Raw genomic sequence first — 10,677 nt, 5'->3', positions numbered from 1 at the left:
CTATGATACACATCAGATCATTTTTTAAAGAGAGGAAAGTAGCCTCTGAACTTTCCCTGTATTTTGATTTATGGTCACAATAAGGTTTTGGAGGTCAAAAGGAGTAGCAATGCCAGAAATATTGAAGTATATATTGATCTAAGGCCTGCAACTTGCTAATTTGGTTCTTTAAAAATACTAAGCACTGTTTTACAGAGGCAAGTGGTCTGAAATATGATCTCCTACTAGATAAAATTAAAAGTTGTATAACATTGAGAAGTATACATTATTTGCCTTTAGATATATGATCTTGCATTTGGCCTTCTTGAAACACCAGTTGTTGGTCTGAGCAGATCTTACCAGGTCAGCCCTATCATTCTGTAGGAGAGGAGTCCTCAGTTTTACCACTTCTCCAGGCTTTAAGATTTACAATCTATAGGGATTTAGTCTTAAGAAAAAAAAAAATCTACAAAAAGTCTAAAACTGGTTCTCGAAGCACACTAGAAATATGCCCTTCTCCCATGACTCCCCATATATAATTTTACGTCGAGATCAATTATGTAACTATTTTTATTCCATTGAATATATGATTGTTCTTCAAAAATTGAATGGTCACACAATAAAAGCAGACACAGACTAGTTACCTGGATTCTTCTAATCCACAGGAAATCCTCCAGAAGAGCCCTGGTGGTGATTTCTAGTGTAGTATCATGTTATGAATTACCACTAGTAGATCATAACTACGTCAGTCTGTCCAGGCCCCATGCATTCTGTCAGATCTCAAACACGACTTGCAGCAGGCTGTACCCTTATCCCTTTCGGGATGCTCTTTCCATTTTTTCATTGTATAGAAGTCCTAGCACAAATAATTTTCTTCGACAGTTTTCAGATCTTGCTGCAGATATCCTTTATTTTCTCGTTCAGCAATTTAAAAGGCCATCCTTAAGAATGTTGCATACAACACTGTTCTGTCAGTTTTATGTTCAGATATGTCTTCCTTATTTTCACATTGAAATCTTGATAATTTTAGGTATGTCCTTTTGTTTCTGCTGCACACAATCTGCTTGTCTGTCTGTGTGCACTTACAGAATACCTCTGGGTACTGTCTTCTGTCTGAGGAAACACTGCAAGTCCTCCTCTTTTTTTAGTTTTTACAGGTTTTAGCTTCCTTGGTGGCCAGTCCTTTCCTTTCTTGAACCTGGAGTGACAGCGGTTCCCTAAGCAAGTTGTGTTTTGTCAGCCAGCTGCAAGAGTGGCTTCCTTCCACAGAGGAAGACAACCCCAGCCTAGGCAGGGAAGTGATCTGTCCAACAAAGGAGAGGCACAGTCCCACCACACTGGGCACAGCAACATGGAGTGGGGCTGGTGACAGTAAAAGGTTTTGTTGCGTGTCCAGCAACTGTCAGCCAAAAGCAAGGTGACAAGTCCGATCCCAGGTCAAAAACAAGTGAAGAAGTTGGGAGCAGCGGGGAGAGGGCTGGGCACAAGCCTACCTACAGCAGAGCTCAGGCAAGGCCCGAGATGGAGCTGGGATGCAGTGTCTGGACCTGTGCGCTGAGGGTGCGAGCTGGCCAGGGCACTCGGAGGCTGCTGGTGTGTGTGTGGCCCCATCAACCAGCCACCTTCATCGTCCCAGTTTTTCCTCAGTGCCATCACAACCCTTTCTCTCGTACTATTTCTGTCAACAGCAACTTGCCACCCACCTGTGCTTCATGCATATGAATCCAGCAGAAAATATGAATGAACGCAGCAGAAAAGAAGAATGTGATTGAGTTGTTCCAGATCGAAACCACTGTCTGTCACCAGACCATTGCAGTATCCTATGTAGGTGTATGCCTAGGAAGAAGGACAGCATGCAGACATCCAGCTTGGGTCTCTACACTGAAGTGCTAGACTTCTAGAGTAGTCCAAGCAGGAGAGAGTGAGTGTCTTTCTGAGGGCACACTCCACCTACTGTCTTTTAATGAGATTGTGCTATTTTTTCAATTATTTTTCTCTGTAAATGATATGCATAGATAGTAGAAAAGATCATTAGCACTGGGAAGAACAAAAAAAAAAAAGTTAAATGGGTTTTATTTAGTCAAAATATTTTTATTTGGCTGTATTTAGCAGAAGGTTTGCTTTCCTCCTTTCTTCTCCCTCTCCCCTCCCCCAGTGTTTTGCTCATTATTTCAGATTTCTCATGCTGCCATTCTTTCAGTACAATATATTAACACCTTGCACCTCTTCAGCATTTTCCAGTTAAGGCTCTCAAAGCATTTACAGACATGAGTTAACTAATCTTCACAACAATCATTAGCAGCAGAGAAGTAAAATCACCTGCATCTGCAGAGAGAAGATCAACTTTTTTTCAAGGGTTTTTTTTTTTATTTTTAGTGTCCACCTTGTATTATGCTGGGCATGATGAACATATATGTCCCTGCAGTTGTGCTTCATGCTTTTGAAAGAAAGACTGAGTTTGAACACTCAAAATCTAAAGCTATTTATGAAATCTTTCTTTAGTAACTTGTTGAAGGCCACACAATAAACAAGCAGCAGAATCCAAAACTGGGAACAAGGCATAACTCCCAGTTACGTGCTATACTATGAGACATAACTCTTTGTAACTTACCTCTGGACTTTAAAAACACAATCCATTCCCTTCTCCTTACACATTATCCTCTGCTGACCATTTCCAGCAGACTTCAACCTCAGGTACTGTCATTCTGCAATTTTACTAGCAAGTTCTACATGAGGGTCGCCACAGTCACCAATTGTATACAGCATACAATACCTTTGGGTGACTGTAATGAGCCTTAATGGCCAAAACCCAACAACCCAAAACCCAACAACCTAACAAGCAACGAGTATGGATTTTATCTTTGAGTATTTAAAGCAAACTTCAGAGTTTATGGAAAAATCTAATATGTGATTGTTTTAAAGAAAACACCCCCATTCCCAAACCTGGTTCAAATGGAAGACTAAGTATTAACTTGACATTAACATCTTCTTATCAGTAGTGCATCTGCATAGAGTTTCTTCATAAAAACCTGCAAATTCACAATTACACTTTGCAAACAGAAGTACTATGACTGTTCAAGCAAACAATAATTTTAAAATACGCATTCAGTTCATGTAAATGGTGTCTTCACGTTAGCTCCATCAGAAGATACTGGCATGAAACACAGATGAAACTTTTTCTTAGGTTAACACTGAATATTCAAACAGTCAGACAAACACAATGCAAGTATTTTAACAGAAACAATATAAAATTTCACTGGCTTAAAAAAAAAGATCTAAATGATAAATCTTGGTTATTTCAATGAATTGCTCGACCCTACGTTTAAAATGATGCATTTACAGAACTATTCAGATGAATTAGGCTTCGTCTATAACACTAAATACTGGAATTCTGATAGATTGTGCAAGTATTAAAAATATTAACATTTTAAATGTTAACATTACAATTTTAAATAGCCTTGCAAGTGCAATGTTATAAATATAAAAAAACCTCAGAGCTACAATTTTATATAAGTTATATGAGTAAATGAAAGTGCTTTTCAAGTATTTAATTTAGTTGGATTCTCTTGTATAAGTCAGTGCTCAGATGGTACAATTGAAATATCAGACTTTTTTTAAAAAATTTGGACGCATGCATTTAACTGGATGGAATAAATGGTTTCATTTGCAGAAATGTGTGATAAATATTTAAATACAGAATATACCTTGTGATAAATATTTAAATAAGGAATATTATCAAATGTGAATATTATTTTGTTATTTATTAAAAATAAAATAGAGATCACATCCTGATGGGTGTGTGATAACCTGATAATGCCATGGGACCCCTTGAGCCATACAGTAATTGCTAATTCCATCAAAATCACAAATTATGATATGCTAAACAGTTGTTGTTCAGTAGAGACAAAAGCATGTGATCATAATAAAGGCCCAATACTGTCAACTTTTGAAGAATTTAAAAGATCTCATGATCTGTGTCAAAAGAATGGAATCTAATGAAAACTTTCCAACACTTTCAATTAGTCAGCCCTTAGCCGTAGTCACTCTGGAGACCACAGCTCATGCGTGTCACCACTCTACTGTCAGCCCAGTGCACGGTGTAGCTCCCTTTCTGGCTAGTCAAGAACCATTATTGTTATAGTGATGCAAAAAAGACTGTACTCCTGTTTGCCAGCTACAGGAAGGGTGAGGTAAGTGGGGAGATAATTGTTTATTAGACACGAAAAGCAAAACAAACCCCTAAATGAATCAATATATATTTAAAAGTGCACTGAAAATATTTCCTATTGAACCCTATCTCTCATAAGTGCCAGATTTTCATCTTAAATTATATCCACCTTGAACACTGAATATACGTAAGCTGATACTAGAGTATTTTGTTTGTATTGCAGGTTGAAAAGCACATGACACAAGGCAGCATTAACATCTTTCTTTAAAGATCTGGCAATGCCATAGTTTTATCATGAAGATGCAGCTTAGAAATGCCACAGGTCAGGAGAAGCCCCTGCAGACTGCCATTACAAGCTTTCTCCAACAAAGTGCTTTGTCATTTGCCAAAGACAAAAGTCAAACTGTTGCCCTACCTCACCACAGTGCTGCACTGGCAATTTATAGTTTTCTTTCCAGATGCAGTTGGACTTTAATAAATTATAGCTCTTCAGCATTAGGCAATTCTTTGTAATAAAAGCAGAGTTTCATGTTCCATCAAGAGTGGCCACTGTTTAGACTGGTCTCTTCATGCAGACCTGACAACGGCTGATGATATCTTCTAGTTCTCCTGCTTTCAGAGTCTGTGACAGAGGTTTCCTAAAAGAAAGAAAACATTTACTTTTTTCTTTAAAAAACAGGGAGAGATTATGAAACGTTGGGTATGGGATTATTGACAACCACATTGAAATCCTTGGCTCACTTAAGGCATCTTTGTGCTACTGAACGACCCTAAACCTAACAAAGGGGGATGTCTAACCTGAGGGGAATCACATGCTACACGGGCAGTTATTGTCTCCTTGGGCACTTGCAGCATGGATGCAATGCGTATGGATGCAGGGAAGTACAGTTTACCTGAACATTCTTCTTGGATTTAATGATGCTAACCAGAAGCTGTAGGAGTTTGTGTAGTAGTTGCACGTCCCCCTGCCATGGCACTCTATGAACGGGATGGCTCGAAATTCTTCCAAACAAGATCCAGGAGATGCCAATGCTTGGCCAGAAGCTTCTGAGCCCGCACTCGTATACTGTAACCACCAATACATTTTTTATGAGAACTTGTCCATTAGCTTTTAGTAAACTGCAGGCAAAAAAACCCAACCTCTTTCTAAAACATACCATATGTTCTGTGGTGTATTTTGGACAAAACAAAATGAACACAGATTAGTTTTATCACACTTATAATGAAGCACAGAAGCCTTATGAAAATTCAAGCACAGTTATGGCATTTCTTATGTTCCTGCAAAAGCCTTTTTCTGCTCCATGAAAAGGCATGAAACTGCAACCAGTACAAAGACTAGAAAGTAGCTGGCTTCTGTCCAGTTGAGGACTACAGCAACTGAATTACTAATAAGCCAAGTCCCCTATTTTGTATGTGTTCAGGTTTTTGTTGCATTGATTGCTTCTCCAAACACAAAAAGCAAAGGCAGCATTTTCCTTCTCTGATGTTGGTAAATGCCTGTAGAAATAGCTCTAAAATAATTTATGACAGTAGAAAATTGGCTAGAAAATACCATTTACATTTGCTGATGCTGGAAACAAGCAAATTATTTTAACCAGCAAATGATTTAATTTCTCTTATTGTTTTCCAAGATTAGTATTAGTATTACTACTTAGGGCCAAATCCCAGGGGAGACACTAGACCTAAAAGGACTTACGTCATGCAAAAAAGAGGGAGTTTTAATTCTGTCTTTCACCCTCATTTGCTGGCATCCCTATGATACCCCACAGGCATGGATAACAAAGATGAAGTGCTATATCCCCTAGTATAGATACACCCTTATTCCCATTATCAGTTCTCACTTTGTAGGCACATTATGAACTTTCTTCACTCGTATATCGTTATGGCATCAAAATTGCTGAGGCAATCTTTTGTAGACAGTGTACTGCATTTGTTTTGATTTTAGCTTTCTGTGTATTTCAGCCTCAGGATCTGATTTATAAAAGAACTGCCTAGCATGGAATTGGGTCAGTTATTTCTGTGTTTTTGTGTTCAGGACTGGTTTAACCACTCCACTCCCTAAACTTGTTTCCTAGATCTTAGCACGACACATGAAAATGAGAGCATGCAGTTATTTTTGTCAGGCGAAAATCCTATGGGTCTCCTTTTATCTTTTCCCCTTTTCCTCCTGTCAACTGCTTTTGAGGACAGCTCAAAATAGTTGTTGCTATGCTTCTGGTATTCAATAAGAGTTAATAGAATTATTGTCTACTTCTTGGGAAAGGGGAAAAAAAAAAAGAATTTAACAATTATTAAGAAACAAATGAGCTATGAGCAGATGAGAACACCAATGAAAGTGAGGGGACATAAAATTAACAATTCAAGTCTTTATATCCTTACCATAACAAAAGAAAAACCCTTCCAGAGAGATATCCAGCCTTCTGGACATGCAGGAACTACAGTTGTTTGGCTGTGAACTGCTATTACCATTGCAGCTCCTTCACAGACAACGCATCTGTAAGAAGAAATGCACATACGTTCAATGCAGATATGAGGGAAAACATGTGAGTAGACAAAAATTGTATCTTCTAGGATAGTAGCTATCTAATGGCAGGGTTTACTATAAGTGTTACAACTCACAGGTTTTCGCTGTTTAATGAGGAGATAAGTAAACTGAAGGTAACCCAAATGCCTTGCTTTGCAATCTCTACTAGTAATACCAGACAAAAAATGTTATAAGATGGGAGTTAGTCCCAGAACATTTGAGCTTCCTAATTTTGCCTTTACTGAAGTAACAAGCTAGATTCTACCTTCTTCATGTGCTCACTATGTTATGGTTTAGATCAAAGTTCTGTACCTTTACTTGCTAAGATTAGAAAAAGTAAACTTTATTTCCTAACTGAAGAAACTACGAAGCTGAGCTACTAGACTGCAACAAGTGGATAGGGTAGGCTAGAAGACAAGAGTGCAAAGCTTGCCTTCCCATCTTTGATTTTGTTATTCTTGGTGTTTCATGCTTTTAGAGCTTTTCCTCTTAAGATGCTCTTCATCCTTCTCAGCTGTTCTAAAACAACTAGAAAGAGCCACATGCACACAAGGGTGTTTCACAGCAGAGAACCTTCAGCCCCGATTTACAGTGTTCTTCACCACCTACAGTAAATGTATCACACATAATTGAAAGCAGAATTTGATTCTGTATTCCAAATAATGAAGCTGTCTTTATTTCATTTTAGTCTGCCTCCAATATACTCTGTAACAGTTTGTTTTTGTTTTTTTTTTAAATATCACTGCAGTCAGTAGGATTGTGTACCACCTTCTTATGCCAGCTATGCAGATTAAGCCCTGTGGTGGGACCCTAGCTTTAATCTAACTTTTCTTATAGTATCACTGAATATCTGACATATTCAGGTGAGTAATCAAAAATCAGGTGGTTAAAAACAGCGCTTGTACTGGCTAAGATGGGCAGGTCTTTACCTAAGATTTGCCATTCAAAACAATGTATGATGTCTTTGTGGTTCCAGGCCAGAAGAAATAAAATTCTTATACTCTTACCTGCTTATATGGGGCTCTAGGGCCCTGCCAGAAATCGGTGCCATGTCTACTGGCATTACTGCTGCAGTTGACAGCCAGTATGAATAGTCATTGCGAGAAGCAAAACTACAAACATCATTGGTGTTACAGAATAAGAATGGCATGGTGGTAAATCTCTGCAAGCAGCTACCAGCTGTTCCTAAAAGACAAAAGAGGAGAGGTTTGTGACAGGTAGGACCTTAACTTAGCACAGCAAACAGAAGAGAAACATGATGGTATCCAGTCCACTGTAGTGAGAATTAAAACAGTTGGTAACTACAAAGAGAGAAGTGTCTGTACAGTGGAATTATCCAAAAGCAAAATGCTTATGGTATATATAAAATATGTATATAAAAACTAAGGGCTAAGAACACAGCCTGTTTAAATAATACCATCTTCTTGAATGGTATCAGTCCTTTACATAGTGGCAGGGATTCAGCTGCTTAAACAAAAGATTCTGGTGCCATTTTTGACACCCTACAGCATCCCATTTGGTCTCCAAAAAAGCAAGATTCTCATCCTGTGTTGTTACTGTCAGCCCTGTGCAGATGTTGTGAATATCTATACTAGACATCTATCCATAAGTAACTGAATTCCTCCTCAAAAATATCTAGGGATAGCAAAAAGGGAATATAGGAGTGCAGGGAAAAAAGGTGTCTTTCAAGCCATGATTCCTGAATTGACTCAAGAGCAGCAGACCACTCTGGAGACTGATGCTTGAAACCAGTGTTCACCTTGGACACTTACTGTGAGTTTGGTTTCATGACAACTTAGCATTACTGTAAAGAAAATTATCTGAAAATTTTTAGCAATACAGTACCAAGATCTTGTCCATGTGCTCGTTCATTTCCTTGTACAAAAAGCAGCGAATAGCCAACATAGATCTGTGATGTCCCATGTGGGCATGAAGGAATCTTTGTTGATTGACTATGCCGGGTAAAGATAAAACCTCTTCTGGTTGGACCAGCAGTAATAGTACCTGGTAATCCAGGTAATCCCTGTAGACCTGGAAAGCCAATCAGTCCAGGTCTTCCTGTGGAGGGGAAATAAATATGACTGCAAATATTATCGTTTTGTTTGAATTTTTACTTCATTTAAAAAGTAAAACACTTCAATTTCATGGAACCACTTGAAAACTAACAAAAAAATTGTCAATAAGAAGATACAACTTGAAAATTGGTACTTTTTGTTGCTAGATGTATTAACTCCTTCAAACCTAGCTCAGGTAGCTTTACATTGCATAGTTTCATGGAATAGTGAGGTATTTAAAAGATCTGTGGCCATCTTTACCAAAAAGGTCGTAAAGTAAAAACATTTTATAATGACTAAATAAAAATATTTAGTTCTATTTTGATGTCATATAAAGTACACTGATACCTAGGGATTTCAAGTGGATAAATAAATGTTATTAATAACAGAGGAGCACCGTCAAGGCCTATTTTTGTAAATTATTATTTCAGTTGTGAACATGCATCTGTTAAAAGCTAAGAATGTGCTTACATGAGCTCGTGGCCCTAAAGCTATTGTAATTGTTACAGAATCTCAATACAAGCAAGAGGAAGGATTTACAGAAATCAGGAATACAGTTTATCTGTCAATTCAGTAGTAGCAGTCAAACAGAGATATCTGCTTCCCTGTACCTCTTTGTCCTGGAAATCCTCTGTCTCCTTTTGGACCAGGCAGTCCTGGTTTACCTGGATGACCAAAACTTCCTTGTAGACCTTTTACTCCTTTAGGTCCTAAATTGTAATCAAGAAAAAAAAAAAAAACAAAACCCAACCAAACAGAATCATATAGCAGTAGTTACTCTAGATTTTAACAACTGTTAAAAAGTTAAAGTCCCCATGTAAATGTAGCTGTGTTAGAATAAAAACATCACCAAGAATTTACTAAGTTTTGAGACTGGCTGTAGTGCTACTGTCACCATATCTCCTGTCAGGAAGAATACAAGGAAATACTGAATATATTATAGAAAAATATTATTCTCATAAGAAATGTTTACAGAAACCAAAGCAAATAGCTGTTTCTTTTAGCATGTGTCATATAATAGAAATATTTCAAAAATATAGTAACAGGCCATAATCTTCTTGGTCACTGTTTGTAATTCTATAAATAATGCAAAACAACTTTAAAGAAAGTTGCAAAGAGCTATTTTTAAATACAGAGAGGTATTTTTAAAGATATGTCAATTTTTCATGCAGAAGCATGTTTTCCCACCAAACCAAAATGTTCCACTAAGCAGCACACACAAACATGTACAGAGATAAAAACATAAACCACCTTGTAGTCCAGGAATCCCTTGAATTCCTTGATCACCTGGTGTTCCTGGGATTCCTGGCAGTCCAGGAGGACCCTTGCTTCCTGGGACAGAGAATATTCTCCCAGGGACTCCAGGTGGACCTAGCAGCACAAATATAATGAAGAGCTATTGCTTTATATTAAAAGAAACCAAAGAAACTACAAAACAAACCAAACAAATCAACCTAAGTCAGCTGGTATTAGATTGAGAAGGGTTGGTTACCACGCTGGCCCTTTGGTCCCCTTGGCCCTTCTGCACCCTGTGGTCCAGGGGGTCCTTGATTACCCTTTTCTCCTAAAAAAGAAGATTGGAGATACATCTGTCTGGTTCAAAATGTCAAAACAACTGTCAAAGATTCAGAGGCTTATTTAAGAATCCTGCATTATCCATGCAACGTTCCCAAAGTCACAGCCTGTAGACTCATTTGAAATGTGAGCGTGGACTTCTACATCTCTGCTATTACTGTATAATTTATAGACCAAGTGCAGTCAGTTTGTAAGATGATGTTTCCTTGCCTATCTTCATATAATGGCCGGTCCCATAAACCTAGCTTAAAATCTCAACTTTAGACTATGTCCTTTTTATCTTAGGAGTTTTTGTCACTGAGTTTGCAGGTCAAGTGCCGCCTTCAGTGATGCTGTGCAGTTCAACTCCCTTTAAATCCTACTGTCAGTTATACTGA

The 10,677-nt window shown here is 38.0% G+C and overlaps 1 protein-coding gene across 4 annotated transcripts in view; it reads right to left on the bottom strand.

The window, feature by feature from the left end:
• Window positions 1-2,049: 2,049 nt before the first annotated feature.
• COL4A3 (collagen type IV alpha 3 chain) overlaps window positions 2,050-10,677 on the bottom strand; it is a 66,539-nt gene continuing 57,911 nt past the window's right edge. For all 4 annotated transcript variants that reach the window (XM_075761044.1, XM_075761042.1, XM_075761041.1 and 1 more), the window contains 8 exons: window positions 10,218-10,289; window positions 9,977-10,096; window positions 9,337-9,435; window positions 8,517-8,729; window positions 7,679-7,856; window positions 6,527-6,641; window positions 5,041-5,213; window positions 2,050-4,785 (listed from right to left, as the gene is read on the bottom strand). In XM_075761044.1, coding sequence (XP_075617159.1) covers window positions 4,701-4,785; window positions 5,041-5,213; window positions 6,527-6,641; window positions 7,679-7,856; window positions 8,517-8,729; window positions 9,337-9,435; window positions 9,977-10,096; window positions 10,218-10,289 — 1,055 coding nt within the window. In that variant the 3' untranslated portion in view covers window positions 2,050-4,700. The remainder of the gene's footprint in view (window positions 4,786-5,040; window positions 5,214-6,526; window positions 6,642-7,678; window positions 7,857-8,516; window positions 8,730-9,336; window positions 9,436-9,976; window positions 10,097-10,217; window positions 10,290-10,677) is intronic.

The sequence above is a fragment of the Balearica regulorum genome, chromosome 9, assembly GCF_011004875.1.
Source record: "Balearica regulorum gibbericeps isolate bBalReg1 chromosome 9, bBalReg1.pri, whole genome shotgun sequence".
Lineage (NCBI taxonomy): Eukaryota > Metazoa > Chordata > Aves > Gruiformes > Gruidae > Balearica > Balearica regulorum.
This window is presented reverse-complemented; position numbering and strand designations above follow the sequence as displayed.